This window comes from Dinoponera quadriceps, unplaced genomic scaffold (genome assembly GCF_001313825.1).
Source record: "Dinoponera quadriceps isolate SergipeBrazil2010 unplaced genomic scaffold, ASM131382v1 scaffold179, whole genome shotgun sequence".
NCBI classification, from domain to species: domain Eukaryota; kingdom Metazoa; phylum Arthropoda; class Insecta; order Hymenoptera; family Formicidae; genus Dinoponera; species Dinoponera quadriceps.
In genome coordinates this window covers 10584-29443 of record NW_014554529.1, presented here as the reverse complement: position 1 = coordinate 29443, position 18860 = coordinate 10584, and the positions used below count along the sequence as shown (strand labels likewise).

Sequence of the window (18860 nt, the reverse complement as noted above, 5' to 3'; positions counted from 1 at the left end):
TGAAAAGACATCTAAACAATGGGCCGTCTATTGGATGTATATAGCGTCTGTTGGGCGTCTTTAAGATATTTTTTTAGTTTGTGCTATCTAGGATCTCTCTTCTCACATACTTGTATTAGATAAATCTATTTTTACAATGTCTCTCGTCTGTGCCATCTCCACAGTCGTCCACTCCGTTACATTTCATCCCTTTCGTAATACATCTACCGTTTCTATATACAACAAAAATATTTATGTATAAAGATGTCAATACTATTGATGCACAAATTTACGAATTCTTTTCTAGAATAGAAGACTTTGGTAAAAGTTCACAATAAGGGCTTCACTGATAGTTAGAAAGAGTTTTGTTTAACAGAACGAAAATATTAAATGTGTATAAAAATTTTAGTTGTTTTTCTCATAAATATTCGCTTTATTTTTCTATAGTCAGAAGACTAAAACTTTTGCACACACATAATACTCATTAGTTATTATTTTTTTATTAAAATATGGATTTATCGTTCTTGAAAATTTTAAAGCATTAATTTATATTATTATATTTATATACCCAGCAAACACCAAGTTACAGTTACATAACTCAGTTATAATTTCCTACTCAACGATGTAACTGTTACGCGTGTGTTATAACTAACAGTTATGTAACTGTAACTTGGTTAGAGTTTGCTGGGTGGTAGCGTACTTACTGGCATGTAAATTCGTGTTTATTGCATTTTCCTTGGCAGCCGTGAGGTTCATCCGATTCATCGCTACAATCTGCTAAACCATCACAGAAGCGAACTTTTAATATGCATTCCCCGTTGTTACAAGTAAATTCGTTCTCCGTAGGGCAAGCTAAAATAAGAATCGGAAATTTATAGTAGATCGAAATTAACAACACATAATCTCCGAGTAGAGCCAAACCTGCGCAAACAGATTCTGAGCAGAACCTGTTACAATTCAGACAACATAATGTCTAAAAATGGGACATAAGACATCATAAAAACGTCTTTAATACACGTGTTATATTTAACAGTTACATTGTTGAGTAGGAAATTATTAACAGTTATGTAATTACAACTTGATGTTTGCTGGGATCTTAATTAAAGCCTTAAAGCAGAATGGCTCGGTTTAAGACAAAGTATTATGTCTTAAATTTTTGTCTTTAAGTAACGTACAATAACTATTTTGTGTCTCGAGTCTTAAACTAAAAAGCTGTTCTGCCTAATAAGCAAGAAATATTAAATAAATCTTTTGAAACATTGATCTTATGGATTTTATAAACATTTTAACATAATATTTTATAAATGTTCTTAAACTGTTACTTGATAATATAATATTCCTAAATATTAAAATCATATTGCATAAATATTATTTTTAATGTTTGAGTCAAATATTGTTAACAATGATATTTTGTACAACATTAAGAACTGATTTGATGATTTCTTGCTTACTGGGTGCCCTAATAGCACAATTTATGTGCGATATATTAATCCAATATTGATTGTATTGGCATTTATTGGGAGCATATAGAATGAATGTTGCCTAATATAAAGTCAGCCAAACAATCGAAATTTTAAAAGCAGATTTTACGTAGATCTGATATACATTTTTTAAACAGTTTACCAGCAGAAATATAAAGGTTTGGTTAGCAGAGCATGGTAATAGATTAATCAGATAGATTATCAGATTCTGTTAGCAAATCCTATTATATTTTTGCTGATAAGCTATCGACAAAATCTGTAGCAGATACCGTGCAAAATCTACATCTGCAAGTAGTACTTAAAAAACAAAAGAGGAAATTACGAAGAAGCGATACGTGGATAACATGATATGCAAACAATATACTTCACCGGTGGAGGAATAAATGTCATTTCATAACTACCGATGTTACCGGTAGAATGTACCGTTTGCATGACATTTTACACGCGTAAAATCACGACACGATAGCACTATAAAACTTCTATGCGTTGATCTCACTGGTTCACAACATTCTTTTCTTTGAAAAGTAATAATAATAATAATTATTATTATTCGGCAGTGTGTAAGTGGACACATTCTTTAATATTTTTTTTTACAATTTTTCATATATTACTGTGTGAAAATATATACTTCTACATATATATCACATATCACCGCAATACAACATAACATTAACATTCAACGGACATATCGGACAAGAGACATGTTGTCTTATCGTTAATGCGATGAAACGCTGGAATGCTCACCTAACGTGCAATTAATTTCGTCTGTTGCGTCCCAGCAATCTATCTTTCCGTCACATCTTCTTTCCAACGGAAGGCAGGAAGTTTCGTTACCGCATTGAAAATGTGTCTCCAAGTTGCAGACTGAAAAAGAACATGTAATGCTATATAATAGAATTACATTCTACTTGCCTTACGTACTCTGCATCCATATTTCTCGGAATATTCGGTACGTCTATATTAAATGTAATGAGGGTATTCTCGTCCTATTCTCGTATCCTATTCACTTTTGACCAGACATCGTGTTTAAATGCTCTCTCATATTACGCACAAAATGATGTAATCCTTCCATCACGCATGTACCATATCGATAATCTTTCAGCTAAAGGCATATGTTCTAAGAACTGAGATAATGTATTCACCAAGAAATTGGAATAAGCAGCGATGCTGATGAAATCTTTTGTTACGAAGTATGTATAGAAATCGAACGAGGATATTCAAAACATGGTTTATAAGCACTAAGATAAACATCGAATGCGACACGTAGAAGCCAGTAAGTAAATCATGATGTTAATATACAAGAATGTTTGTATATTATTAAATGTAGAACTTAATTCTCTATTATTATTATATTATATATTATTTTAATAAAGTTTTTGTTCTTATGCAATTTTACTCTTCTTAGGAAGAGTCGAAAAATCGAAGTAAAAAAAATCATTCGAAGGAGAAATATCATGTATAATAGCATTGTAAAATAATGCTACTTGTTTTCAAATTATACACTTTAAAATAAATATGATTTAGACAACTTCGCTCTTTGTTCAAATCGTTAATCTCACTTATACTTACTGCAATCGTATTCGTCCGAATGATCGTAGCAGTTCATGTGACCATCGCAATGCTTGTTCATGGGGATACATAAAGTGTTAGAGCACGTCCACTCGTTTTCCAGGCAGTAATGTTCTATCTTTACGCACCTTTAGTAGATAATAAACAATAAAACAAATAATTCTATTGCTCAAAGTATATTTTTCTATTAAATAATTATCGCCGGCTTTGTATGTCACTATGACTGATCAACATGTCTCTCGTTTGAAAAAAAAAAACTCTGTTAATCGTCATCGGGTAATCCATCAATGACAAGTAATAGCAATGGAAAACGATCAATAACAAGTATCGACAAACCTGAAGGCGTCCACATCGAGACGATGGCATTTCTCCTTATTGATGGCACAGAAACCGGCGCATCCGGTAGGATCTTCGGGATCGTAAGGGCTTCTGCATATCGGCACTTCCTCGTTAACAAGGGCGATGCATACTTCACCTTTGAAGCAACTGTCGCAATGTCTGGTCGCGTTCTGACTCGCATCTTCCGTTTCCGCATCTGTCGACGGCAAAGAAATCTTCGGAAGTGACGAGTCGCCGTTTAAAAGCGCGCTCATCGGAAACGCGTCGGCACTCGTCTTCATCATCGCCAAAGTGGTCGTCGTGTTTACCAAATTCGGCACGTTGTTCGAAATTACGGGCGTGAGTGACTCGCCGGACGTAATGTTCTGTCTCGTTAACTTGTCGGTCGACGATTTCAAATACTGCTGAATGATTTGGAGTTTTTCTGGCTCTGTAAAAAAAGGTGCGACGCAATTAATCATCCGGTCGAAGAAGAGAAACTCTATGGCACTTTTTTGCCATCTCGAAATTTTTGAAACTTTTTACACATACTATAAGATGCGATTTTCAGCCTAAGGCCGAGCAAATCATTTCCTTAGCCTCGGCGGTATTTTTTTTCAGTTGGAATGTGAAAAGAAGGCAGTGTTTCAAATGCTGCTTTTCGAACCGCATCGCTTTAGCTACTGTTTTTTAAAATTAGCAGCACCGTCAACTATCATATCTCGTTTTAAGCTAAAAGATGGTGCTTTAAACGACTATATGGCGAAAAAAATTTTAATTTAATAGGTGCTGTAGTTGATTAAATACAGGGGCCGAGAATTAAACTGTATACTTTATGAGATACAAACATTGTATGTTAACATCATGATTTACTTATTGCCTTCTACGTGTCGCATTCGATGTTTATCTTAGTGTTTATAAACCGCGTGTTTAATATCCTCATTCGATTTCCATATATACTTTATAACAAAAGATTTCACTAGTAATTGTTGTTTATTTCAATTTCTTGAAGATATTACCTCAGTTCTTAGAACATATGCCTTTGGCTGAAAGATTATCGATGTGGTACAAACATGATGGGGGTCTACATCATTTTGTGCGTAATATGAGAGAGCATTTAAACACAGTATCCGGTCAAAAGTGAATTGGACGTGGTGGACCAGTTGCCTGACCTCCTCGATTCTCTGATTTAAATCCCTCGAGCTTTTTTTATGGGGGTATTTGAAAAGCATACTGCATTCTTTCGCCAATAAATGATTTAGGAGAATTACGTGACCGAATCCAGTGTGTTTGTCAAATAATTCGACGGAGACTTGGAATTTTCGAGAAAGAGTTCGCGACTCTGTAAGAAAAAGATGCCAAGTCTGTGCGGAAATGGAAGAAGAACATGTGGGACATCTTCTGTAAATATGGAGATAATAATTTAGACAGATTATGAATTGTTTTTCAAAAAATGTTTTTGAAAAAAAAAAACGAAATTCATCAAAATGTGCCAATAGAGATTGACGATTAACGTGACATGCTCTCAAAAGATCAAAGTGTTTAGAGCTGTTATTGTTACTATCATACATACATACATAGCTAATATTTGAAATTTTCTCTTTTAATTCAAAGTAGAGAGCACTTTTCCGCACCCATTGCTGAGTGTGCCGTATCGGCGGAAAACATACGGTTACACGAACAATTGTGATATTTTGGAGGGTATTGGAGGGTAACATTAAAAGTTACCTCAGAATTTAATCAAGATTATGTAATTTTAATGATAAAGGGTTGTTTTGAATCATCTTGTACAATCGAATTTTCAATCTCATTTTCCCATCTAACAATAGTCCAGATCTTAACTGATTTATAAAAAAAAATTAAAAATCCTTAAGAAACTAATTTAGCAAGAAGTTATAGTTTACGATGAGATAACGCTCGAATATTTCGCATAGATCGCTAAAAAATAAGAACGCGATATTGCAATATTAATTAATGATATAAAGCACAAAGTGATATAATTGGGTATACCCACCGAAAACAATGTATAATGCGATTCCTGCAACTCCTAGTAGGATTAATATGATAATCAGCAGAGGTACGAGCGAGCAGGAGCAGCCAGATGCCTTGAGGGGACGAGCCAAGTGTAACGTCCAACCACGGCAATGCTTGTCCAGACGCGCCGGATGCGGTGGCGGATCGTTTCTGACGCTTCGACGTAAATTAACGCGATTCTGAGAGATCGGGCTGTGCATTCGTACCGGCAAGGAATAGGTCTTCTGGAAAAAAAAAGGAAACAGAACAAACGGTGTTAAAATAGAATGCGAATTCATGAGCAGGATACATTTTATATTCGTAGGGCACAATCTCATAAAAAAGTATAAAAGAGACAATAAAAGAAAAATTACAAAAATCTTGAAACGGATACTTTGAAGGGATATCTTAAGTCCAGTTGAAAATAACATAGTCAGTGAAAGGAAGTTTGCAAACATTTTTACCTCAATGAATTTCATAGCGTCCTACCACAGTGTCCAATAGAAAAATTTATCCTCTGAGAATGATTAAAAGACAACTTCTATTGACAACCAAATGTTCTGTAATTTATCAAGATATAATATATAATTGCAACTTTCCTTCCACCGTGTACAGTAAGACAATTTAAATCAAATATTATAGATAATGACATAAAATTCTGCCTTAAAAGCCTTTCTCTGCTTATATATTCTATATTAAAGATAATATTTACAATCTAATTATTTTAAAGATAATATTTAATATTTATTAACAAATATTTGCGAACGCGCGTAAATCGGTCCTGAAAAAGATCTCTTCAAATTTTGTTAGCCAGCACGTTTCATTTTGCTGCTTTATTATAACGTACTTTCATCATTTTTGCCGAATGCCTCTCACTCTACACATCACTCGTTTACGACGACGCGCCTCGCTATGAACTGCCACGTTTACGCCGGGCTATAGATAGACGTCTTCCACTTCCGTTCTGTTTTGTTTCTTTACGTCGGTACAACGCCAGACGACGGCCGTTTCTTCTTCACTCGTTCTCATCTCTGATGCGTGCTGGAAAATCGCTGGTTGCCTCAGCAAATCGCCGATTATGATGTCGAAAAACTCGAAGTTTCAAAACGTGCATTTGATATTATTTCATCTACAGCTTATTCATAAAAGAAAACTGTATTTATCGCCAGTTTTAATCATCTGCTTCCAGTTTCAATTGTCCATTCAATTTATACTCTTTCGGGATTTCCAACACCAATCGACTATACAACACGGATTCGAATATTATTTGTAGATATATAATGGATGCTCGAAAGTACCACAATTTTCAGACTTTTTCATATTCTTTAATGCAAACCATTAATTATTATTACTGCAATAGAATTTATGCCAAAATAGCTCGTATACAACAATTGTTATAAAAAGATCGTATTTATGTATAAATCAATGTATTTGTATATGAATAGATGTATTTGTGTATAAATAAACATACAAGGTGTCCTATTTTAACTTTTTCATCAAAATAACTTTTTTCCTACGTTTTCTACAATAAAATATTTCAGACAGAAGTTGTAGAGTTTCAAGGAAGACATAAGGTAATCATTTTAACTTTGGTATATATACAGCAATTTAAAGTCATACCAAGGTTAACTTTATTTTTTTTTAATAGAATTATATCGTTTTTTTAACACAGTTTGATTCTTTCATTCATTCTGCATATAAAAGTTTAATCATTGTACACTGGTGCATGGATGCATTTGTAATAAATTTTTATTAAGATTTTTCTGTTTGCTTATAGTGATCAATTCCATCTGTTATTTTGCGCATAAAAATAAGATGATGTTATCGAAAAATGAATAACTTATGAGATATATCATATATTGTAATGAAAAAGATTAGAGTAAAAAATAAAATATCTCGAAAAATATTTACTTTTTGATGATCTTATTCTAGTGTTTTTATATACAGAATGAACAAAGGAATCAAACTGTGTTAAAAAATGATATATAATTCGATTAAACAAATTTTTTTTAATAAAGTTGATTTTGAAATGATCTTGAATTATTAACTATAAAACAAAGTTAAGGTCACTACCTTATGTCCTTTTCAAAACCCTATAACATTTGTCTGAAAATTTTTTGTATAAGACATAGATAAAAAGATATTTCGATGCGAAAGTTAAAATGGGACATCCTGTATATGTATACAGGAGGGTTGTTCCGGAAGTTCCCACAAAATCATACAAAAATATATAATTAATTTCTGAAGTTGGCTTTATTGTTTTTCAAAATATTCTACGTTACAATTAATATACTTTTCCATTCGATGAAACCATTCGAAGTATTATATCCATCTTTTTGAAGGCACTTCAGACACCAGATTTTTAAATGCCTCCACTGTCATCTGTCACGTTAAACCTTTACACTCGAGGGCTCCGGAGCGGAGCCATTTAAAATTTGTCTTCAAACTCGAGGGCTCCGCTATGGAGACAATGCAAATAACTTTCAGTTCATAACATAAGGACAAAGACAAATCGTAAAAACTATTGTGTATAGGATATTCCGCTCTTGCTATTTGCATTTGAGTTTGAAGAGTTTGAAGACAAATTTTAAATGGCTCCGCTTCGGAGCCCTCGAGTGCAAAGGGTTAAAATCACATATTTTATCCTTGATATATAGAAATAGGAAGAAATATAAATAAATAAATAAATAAATATATATATATATATATATAGGATCCGCCACCCAAATTTGGACAAAATGAACAATTTGTTTAAATAAAATTTTATTCGTCAAAATGTAAAAATTACAAAAAAAACTTTTTGTACATCACTAGTAGTATCCTTTTAGAATTAAATTATTCTGTATAATTCCCTTTTGCTTCGATGACTGCTTCGATCCTCGTCCTGAAGCGCTAACATTCTCTCTGCAACGCGTCCTTGTCCATATTAGTGAATGTTGCCTCGATAGTGGCCTGGCGATATGTCATGTTGGGATGTATCGAGTTATTGGTCATTTGTTCAATGCCCTACACGTAGCAGTCCAACCGATTCAACGGATCCAACGGATTCTGGACTGTTTGGAGGTCAAAAACAAATTACAGCGACCAACTCTGTCCATCTTGGTAGCCTCGGAGAGCATTTGTCGAACTTTTATCACATAGGACTTGAAGCGTAGGTCCTCTTCAACAATTCGACGCATTGTAGTGTCATTCACACTTAATGTTTTTGTCAATTTCGCCAGAGACAGCCTTGGGTCCTCTGAGATGATTTCTTGAACCCTTTCGATAATTACTGGAATCCTTACCGACTTTTCTTTCGAATAGCTCTTCCTCGTCGGGTTGGCAGAACCTTTTTTGGACGTTTTCGAAGCCAAATATTTAGCCAAATATTTAGCAACATCATATACAGTCGATCTCGAGTACCCGAAGAACCGAATAATTTCGGTTTGAGAACGCCCAGCGCGAAGGCCTTCGATTATCATCGCTTTTCGGTTATAATCCGCACTTGATCTTATCTGCTCGGACATTTTGAAGTTATGTACGCTTATTACAAATATCTGACTTGCCCGAACGTCAACTACGACCTACCGCCGAAGTCTAATGAGGCGGGAAATTAAAATTAAAATTTGTTCGGATTTTGCTGGCGGATCCTGTATATATTAGGTCTACCGGAAAGTTCTGTCCGTTCCGGTTATAGAGCAAAATCCTTTTTTGACAACATCGGAGAGTGCTGAAAGGCTTGTTTCAGCTCAACAAACCATTTCGGACCATATTCGGAAATTAGGATTGGTGTGGAAATATTCGAGATGGGTGCCACATGAGTTAAGTGAGGATTTGAATGATCGAGTCATCATATGCACATCTCTGCTTGCACGGAACAAAATCGAACCCTTCTTGGACCGGACGTTAACTGGGGATGAAAAGTGGATTACCTACGAAAACATCGTAAGGAAAAGGACATATTGCGAACTCGGAAAACCTACCCCCTCCACTTCTAAACTGAAGTTGAACCTGAGAAAAATTGGATCATTAATAGTAGGTTCGAAAAAATATAATCCGATAATCTGACCATTAAATATTCCAACTCAAACATGGAAGCTTCAACGTAATATTAATTGAGCATTTGTCGGGACTAATAAGGATTTATTGATGAATAACAATAACAATTGTGTTTATTGAGATTCCTAGTGCTTAGGAATGTTGCTTTGTTCCTGAAACAAATATTCCAAAAAAAAAAAAATCCGAGTTCTGTTCTGATGCATCGAGTTCCCATTTACAAAATCGAACCCTTACAAAGAAACGGTCGATTCTTACTGATTTTTATGGGCTTGAGATATATTATAAAGCATTAAAAAATATTATACCCATATTTTTTTTAGTAGCGTACTTCAACGTTTATGGGTTGAAATAACCCCTCGAAGAAAAACAAATTTAAAAATTTTTCATGAATATCTTCCAAAATATAAAATATATGGAAAAACGCTTCCCACCAAAGTTTTATGATATTTTATACTCTTTACAACGGTATATTTATATTAAAAAAAAAATAAAGTATTTTTAAAAAAGTAAAGTTCAATTTTTTTACCCTCCACCATCACCTGTTATTTTTGTAAAATTTAAAGATTGTGTAAAGACAAAAATTAAAAAGCATTGCGTGTCAAATCTATTCATATATAATAATAATATGTACTCAGACGAAGCCTCAGAAACATTAACCGTCACTATAAAAAATTCAAGCAACTGACAGTTAATGGTGCCGATGTCATCCGCGAAACTCTAAATATTTTCAAAAAAAGTCAAGACAATTTATTAATTCGCGCTGTAATAATGTCGAAGTTAGCGGGGGAATTTTTGAACATATTTTGTAAAGTTTCAAACAAGAGAAAGAACATTAAACAACATTTACTTTAATTCATATTTTCTTGCAAAAGCAACTTCAATACCCCATAACTCCAAAACTATTCGGATTCGAATATATATTTAGTAGGCATTTTCGACTTGTTTTCGTGCGCTAAAGCTGCTCTACTAGTTTTGGCACTGAGGTTAGGGACTTGTATATCAATGTTGATTTTCGTAATTGCATATTTAACATATGCGAGCGCCGTGCTATATGCGGTACGCTATAGGTATGCGCCACGTCTCTGAGATTTTATATATGACAACACGATTAATTAATCACTTTAGCATATTTTTATATACATATTTATATTTCAAGTAAGGATTTAAAATCAGGAAATATTATACAATTATTGAGAAAAGAGAGCGACTGAAAAGAAGAAAAGAAACGGAACTATTAAACTAATAACAATTTAAATTTAATTAACAGATAAGATTTAAAATCGATGAATATTTTTACTAATTATAAAAAAGGAGAAAATAAAAAATAAGAGACAAGCCAAAACTCTCGCACGGCACATCTTACCTGAAAAGGATTTTGATCCTTATGGTCGGTATAAAAGATTGGCGTATCCTTGCCATACCAACGATTCTGCGAGTAAATCGAATTAACTCTCATATCGGTTCCGTTCCTCGACATTTCCTGCTTGTTCTGGTTACTTTCCATCATGTAGTCTAGTATCTTGTCGTTTCGGGTGTTCGCCAGAAGGTTGGTCGCATTATCCGCCATTGGACGCAGCCCATTCTCGGACATGGGAAACGAGCGGGTTCTTTTAGTATCGAGATCCCGAAGACTCGCCCTGTTCAAGATCGGGTAGATCTTGATGTTCTGCGACTTCAGGATCGAATCACGGAACAAGAGGTTAGACGTTGGATCTGAATCTTTATCCTGACGATTGTTGTTCCCGTTCTCCTTAAGGATCGCGTCTTTGCTGCCAGCTAGTTCGTCCAGTTTCTTACTGGAATTCGCACCAGCCAATTTGCTCCTGCAGTGCTTGCAATCTTTCTTCCTGCGTCTGCGATTCGGCCTGGATAGACTCGTTGCGTCTCGTAATGAATTCTCGTTTAGCCGAGGCGACGAGGATAGTGCCTCTTCGACGTTCCCGTGGAGGACCCTTGAAAGATCGCAAGGATTTCTGCAGGACTCTTCGATGTCATCCTCGCTCGTTCTGGACACTTTCCACGACGAAGAACTGTCGTGATTCGCGCTAATTCTAGCCGAGGAGGATAACGAGCTCTGTTGGAAAGACTTCTCGATCACGGGAGACGCGATCGACGATGTTTCGCTGACCCAAGCTTGCTTGGTGAAGTCGGCCGTTCGACGATCTTGAATTTCGCAGATGTTCTGAATCTCGTCAGGGGAAGATGTTTGCTTGCAAAATTTAGAAGGATTTTCCGTATTGCTAGTAAAAATGTCCTCGTATACGTGATTCTCGTGATACGTCGCGGTTTTTGTGATGAAAGAATCGATGGCGTTTTCATGAAGCTGCCGAAGATTGCTCGAAGACTCGAATGTGGATTGCTTTTCTGCTGTACGTGATTGCTCTTCCTCCGCGTAACCTTGGTTCTCCATTTGAAACTGAAAGGGAAACAAATCCTGATTAACGCGAATATCTTGGTTCTTCACATGCTGTGATAGTAATCGAGCGAGTAACACGCTATGATTACGAATTATTATTCAATCAATTAGTCTTTTGAGAAAGATTGTACTCACAACAGAAATACTATTATTATCTCTCATGTACCTTTCATTAAAGCTACAATTATTTCCGTGAAGGTTTCTGCGAAACAAGCATTCGGCGTGCATTCGTGTCAAACAATGGAAGAAAACGAAGGAAGGATAAGAAGGGACAAAATAGCGCAAGAGGGAAGACGAATCGTGCGTCTCCTCGTTGGAAAGCATCTTCATGATTGCCACAATTATCGTGACTTGACTCCCCGATTAATCCCGCCTGGTGCCGATTGATGATGTCATCGAGAACGCGTCTGCGGAACCATTCGTTCATTCTCGATCCGTCTATGATATATACACGCAAGTAATACGCTTGGATTTCTACAATTTCACTTCTTCAATGAAAACTTGAGGAGCTTGGAGTAAACGTGAGATATTTATATTTCATTAACATACGTCGGACACTTATATGTTAGCATTTCTTCTCTTATATTATTTAATTTAATTTCATTAAAAAGATCGAGATGTCTATTTTTAGCCGAAATTTATTACTATTCCTTTGTAGAAACGAGTCACGCGTTATCGAATGTACATTTATAGAAAGCATATACATTTAATACTATATACTGTATGTGTATAAGTCAATTTATCAAAATTAATTTTCCGACATATTTTTGATACATGGCTACTTTCCACATTGCAATGTATCTATTTTCGATCGTTTGTTTATGCGTCCATGAAACGTCTTATATTTGCGTTTCAATGACGAGTACTTGGCTACGAAGGATATGTTGCGAGGTTAATACGACACAAAAAGCCCATTCACTAATAAATATAATTAGCGAGTCGCTGCACGCATATCGCGATTATTCAGTTGCGTCAGACCAATGGGTATGTGTGTTGAATATGTGTGCATACGCGTTAATATATTATCGCCGCAATTCCCAGCATTCCCGTTAGATTAATTCTGACAGCTGTCGCATTAGGAACTGATCGCAGCAATCTGATTAATTTCATGACGATTCAGCCGCACGCGTATTCTTACGTTCGCGACGATGCATTGTTCTGACCGTTGATGAACGTTGTGAAGCACATTTTTTATTCGTGCTATATCACGCACTTTAAGTCTGAGGTAATAATATTATAATCTCAGCATTTCTCTCCCTGGTAGAAATCTGTGCAGTTTTACTAGATACACCCAATCAGTTACTGTCCAATATTACTGCATTCTTATTAATTGTATCAATACTGTATAGGAAATGAACAAACATTTCATAGAATTTTGCTCAGTACCTACCAGTTTTCTTGGTAAAAATATGTACAGTTTGCATAGGCAATTGCCCAGTTATTGTCTAGTATTATTGCATTTCATAGATATATTGAAACTGCGCAAAAACTGGAAAAGAACTAAATATAGTTTTATTAAGTTTTATATCGCATGAACACGCATGATAAAGATTATATTATATTAAATTATATTAAATTTATTGTTCAAAACTACGTTATGGTAGAAGTGACAAGTAAGGTTAGAGTTGAAAGTGAGCAAACAATAAATGGGCTGTATATTAATAATACAGAATTGTATTGTAAGACAAGAACATAACAGACTATCTTAGAAACATACTTTAGATTTTTTGTACAATTGTGGACTTAGGGTTATCTGACTTTTTGTAATAAGTTTGGCAACCTAAAAATTATCCAATGAGAGAATAGTTCCTAAGAAATAAGTTTATTATTGGCCCATTCATTATGTTCTGAAACTTATTACAAAAAATCAGATAACTTTTATGTCTACGATTTTATTACGACTTTTATTAACCTTAAAATTGTATAAGTAAACATGCATACATATCCATTATTACTAGCATAAAACTGCCCATTTTATGAGCAGTAAACTTGCTTATCAATGAATTGAACAGTTTCTTTGTCCAATTATTGCTCAGTTTACCATGAGTGAGTTCATATTTTGCGCATCTTTTGTGCCCAGTAACTGCAGACAAAGCGTTACATCTTGATTAAGATCTCAACAGTTTTATTGAGCAGTTACTGGGCAGAAATTAATATAACTATTCATTAACTGTTTAAAAATTGCACGAAATTTCTACTACCGTTCACATTTGCGTTATATTATTGTTCCTCGTGCTGACTTGTATTTATTTGACTTTATATAACAACACGTTGACCGTGGCTGACTTTGAATGTTTATGTTTTATTTGTCCGTTGGAAATCCAACGAAGGATCGAAACGTTTGATTAATACACTTTACGTTAATTAATATGCACTTTTAATTAAAGAACCACATCACCGCGTAATCGTACTAATATAACAGTGCGTATACTCTTAACGGCCATTTTATGCGCTCTAATTTTGAATTACTTTGACTTTCTAAGCCATCTTGAAGCCTGATCATATGTTAATTTTGGCCTTTTTGTAAGCAAAACTAAAAATATTGCCTAATAACGCTTGAGGTATTGTATTCATTATGAAAATTGTCACTTTAACCTAAAAAGGTAACGTTCAGAATAACAATAAAGTATACACTATGCAAACGGGTACGTTTCAATCTTTTCAATATCATATATCAGATGACGCTATAGTCAATTACCGTCTTCAATTAAAACCGTACACTTTCCTGTGAAAAAGATTGTAAATCGGGCAACTGAGAGCTCATTAAAAGGATTGAAGTACGTATATTATAATATACAGGCTTATAATGAGTGATATTATCAGTAAACGGGTAGCACAAAGCCAAGGCTGTTGCGCAGCATCGTCGCATAGAAGACCGTAGTAGACACCAAGATCAGTCGCTCGTATCGGTTAATGGTTAATTACTTCTCATATACGCTTATAAGGATGCCGTCTCTTCTTACACGCCAAGTGGTGTCCAATTTATCGTGAACGAAGTTAAACGACCGACGAAGAAGCGCTTCTGCCAACCCGTATATACGTTAAGCTCGTTTTTCCATTCGTATCTCTTATTATATCACAATGTTAATATTGTTACATCGTTACCAATTGTTACATCGTTACTAATTATCTATATTATGCGTGTACGCGTTTTCATAGAGCTGTCCCTTCGTGAAATGTGTCGTATTTTGCTCAAGGAAGAATAGAGACAGATAAGAATGGTATGGGAGGGAGGAAAGAGCAACGGGAAAGAGCATGCTACTTAACGGTCGCCGGAACGAATCTCAAAAACCCTCTTTGGGGTTCGGCTTATTATTATACTCGCTAATAAGCGTAGTATATCGCGTCAATTATCCGCTAAGTATAGGGTCCAAACCAAAGGGCTATCGGCATCAGCCATTGGGCCGATGACTACACGTCACTGGCATGCACACAGCCGTAATTCATACGGTTAGCTATAATGGCCGGTCGTACTACCCGTCTACATATACAGGGTGAGGAAAAAATATAAGGAAATTCAGAGAAATCTTGCAAAATATAAGTTTTGCAGAAAAGTGTATCAGATAAAAGTTATATGGTTTATAAGGATCTATTTATTGATTTTATCAGTTTGACCGTGGATGGTGTCGCCAAAGTCAGGACAAAGTCAAGCTGAATTCTTATAACCCTTGTTGAGACGTTTTCAGAACACTATAATAAAGTTCCTTTTAGTTAAGCATTTCTTGAAATATTTTAAAATTTGTCATGATAAGATACAATACTTGTCATGATAAGATACAAACTTTTAAGATACAATATGAAATATCTCATAAAGTAAAGAAGAACATGATCCAGTCATCTAAAGCAAGATCGAAGTAGTGAAAACGAATGATTTTGAGTAGCCGTAAAAGCAACTGATATTGAGTAGCGGTGAAAACAACTGATAATGAGTAGCTATGAAAATAACTGATTTGAGTAGCCATGAAAATAACTGATTTCGAGCAGTTTTCTAATTATTAGAGTATTTACATAGTTTGTTTTATTTTGAAAAGGTAGATCCTTCTTCGATCTTGCTCCCGTAGTATTTAATGACTCCAAACCCTCTGTGCTGTGTGTGTGTGTGTGTGTGTGTGTGTGTGTGTGTGTGTGTGTGTGTGTATGTGTGTGTGTGATACAGATGAAGACTTCACAATTTGTTATTCACGTAGAGGGTTTAGAGTCATTAAATATTGCGGAAGTGACGAACCATGGGGTGCTTATCTCTGCTAACACACACACACACACACACACGCGCGCGCGCGCGTGCACAAATAAGTATAAATCCGACCGTGCAACCTCCATACGTTATACCTTGGGTAATGCTAATGCTGGCATTAGTGTAATTTTTAAGTTCCACTGGGAACTTCTACTAATAATTATTATTATCTGTACAAAATTGTTAATACATAGATCACTAAAAAAGTTTTGCAATACACGCCTTAATTTCATCGTGTCATATCAAATTTGATTAGTCTACATCCACAAACCGTTCATAAACACTGAGTGTTTGAATCAGTCGAGTTTGTCAAATATGGTCATGGTCGAAAAAGGAAATTCATACGGTAATTAAATACAATTTTGTGAAAGGTTTGACGATTGATGAGTATTCGAACCAACTCAAAACGGTTTTTGGCAATGACTGTCTACATGAAACAACAATATTTTGCTGGTACCGCTGGAATTTCAGCGTGGAAGCTTCTCTACGGATGACAACATGCAAAAGCCTCTGGGCAGTCTTCTGACGCCTTCTGACGCCTAAAATAACGGAAGAAACCATGAATAAAGTGAGGCACCTATTTGCCGAAAGCCGGCGGATATTGGCGTATTGAGGAGAGTCCACTACAAATTAGTGTATCAAGCATTCATAAAATTTTACATGGACGATTTTGCATGCATGGAAAATTTGTACACTATAGGTCTCTCATTCTCTAACAGTAGAGAAACAAAAGGCACATAGGGTGAAATGATGTCAGAAAATGATGAAACTAGAGAAAATAGAGCTCCGAAGCATTTAAATGACTTCGTGTTACGGGTGACGAAACTTGGTTATACTATTACGATGTTCAATCAAAACGTAACAATCAAGCATAGCTATTTGAAGATAAGCCCACGCCAATGCAGGTGCGAAAATCTTAATCACTAAAGAAGAAAATTATCGTCATATTTTCTATAATACGAGAGGCGATATTTTGACGCGAATCGTTCTGGAAAATCAACAACGAATACTGCTCAATGACGTGCAGACGCATGTTTAGCAATTAGGTAATTGCAGAGCTTAAAAATTTGCGTTCATATTCAAGAATGAACACCTGGCTTTTTCATCATGATAATGTTCGACCACATACAGTTCGGTTAATTCGAGAAATTTTAGAGAACTCCGGCTTGAAATTGTTTGAGCATCCACTTTACAGCTCTACTGATTTAGCACCTTACGATTTTGGTTTGTTTCTTCTTGTTAAAAAAGAAATTGAAAGTGTGGAAATTTTTATCAAAAAATTTTTGGAACATTTATCATAATCTTTCTCATATTTGAATTTCTTGAACATTTGAATGTTATAAAACATTTAATACGTATATTTTTCAAATATTTTATTTAAACATTTTTTATAAATGTTGAAAGGCTGTCTCGGCAGTACCGAAACCGAAATGACCGCTTTTCGACATCGTCTCAGTGCAACGGGCAACTGGTACAATTATCTAGTACCAATTTTGGATACTGGACGGGATTAGTACCAATAAATCTGCTTTTTTAATAGAGAGCCAGTACTGGGCCAGTACTATCGAAACATGACATCCGCTTTTTGGCGGTACTGACCAACTGTACTGTACCAGTATTTCGTATTAGTAGAATATATGTACGATTTCTTCATCTATAGATATATACGGGTCATCAATCCTTTCCGGTAGTGTTTAAAAAAAAGTAAATATCTACTATCTTTATGTCGGAAGTGATTTGATTATTATTTGAGACGATGCAATCGAAGCGTACGATGCGTATTTCGATTTAATTCGACTAGTATTCAGGTTCGTTTTACAAAACTAGAGTACGCGCCTGCGAAGGGAAAGAAGATTCTTCCGATACTTCAGGATAAAGTCTTTCCCATTATTAGGTCGAACGTTGCCAATGATGCGGAATTTTTATGTAAATAAGAAGGCATCGTGTTCGAAAAAATAACCGTGGTCGCGGTGACGCACAAAGGATCCAACAAACGTGCCGGCCAGCTGACAATGCCACGAGAGAGAAAAGAACGGGCAGTCGTTACGCTCGAGCGCGTTTATGGCGTGGCGGCGTTACGCCCGGTTTTATTTACACCTGGCGCGTATGTCTGCACTTTACCATCGACGGCACTTACGCATATATCGAGATCAAAATATTTCTGATGAAACCTGAATTTTTTCGAGTCAGCTCAACATTTCTGAATGTACCGAACGCTCTTTTCACATAAGCAAAATACTAATTTGGGATAGCGTAATCGCTATGTCAGTCCTATAAAGGCTTTCTACTGAAAACTACTGGAACAAATTTGACTTCAAATTAAGAAATCAACTTAAGCTTAAGTTATCAACGATTTGACGAATGATTTTGCCAACCCTAATATATATGATATATAATATACGATAAAATTGTTCTCAATTTTAAGCTGTCTCAATATATGAGTCTTATTTTGAAGATTTTTAATTGAAATTAAATTATGATGATGTTGATGTGCAACGTACTACATGTGAAATGTACTACATCAGTATCTACGATAAATGGCGATTTCTTTTGTTATATGTATGTGGAACGTCTCGTTTTATTAACAAAGTTTCGTCTTAGAAAACCTAAAACGACAAAGGGAGATTCTTTTCCTTTTCATTGTACTATATATAAAACGGACCAATAGTTATTAATATTTTTAATATTTTTGAAATTATTGCCAATATTATTATTTATTATTATTAGCAATATATCTTCGTAATTATACTTCCTATTCAACAAGACGGAAACGATAATTACAGATTAGTACTAGATTAAATTTCTCTTACCA

At 35.1% G+C, this 18860-nt stretch overlaps 1 protein-coding gene across 1 annotated transcript in view; it reads right to left on the bottom strand.

The window, feature by feature from the left end:
* Window positions 1-110: 110 nt before the first annotated feature.
* LOC106751818 overlaps window positions 111-18860 on the bottom strand; it is a 24675-nt gene continuing 5925 nt past the window's right edge. The window contains exons 2-8 of the mRNA XM_014633005.1: window positions 10762-11814; window positions 5362-5605; window positions 3366-3798; window positions 3030-3157; window positions 2205-2324; window positions 684-831; window positions 111-212 (exon numbers count right to left, since the gene is read on the bottom strand). Coding sequence (XP_014488491.1) covers window positions 116-212; window positions 684-831; window positions 2205-2324; window positions 3030-3157; window positions 3366-3798; window positions 5362-5605; window positions 10762-11808 — 2217 coding nt within the window. The 5' untranslated portion in view covers window positions 11809-11814 and the 3' untranslated portion in view covers window positions 111-115. The remainder of the gene's footprint in view (window positions 213-683; window positions 832-2204; window positions 2325-3029; window positions 3158-3365; window positions 3799-5361; window positions 5606-10761; window positions 11815-18860) is intronic.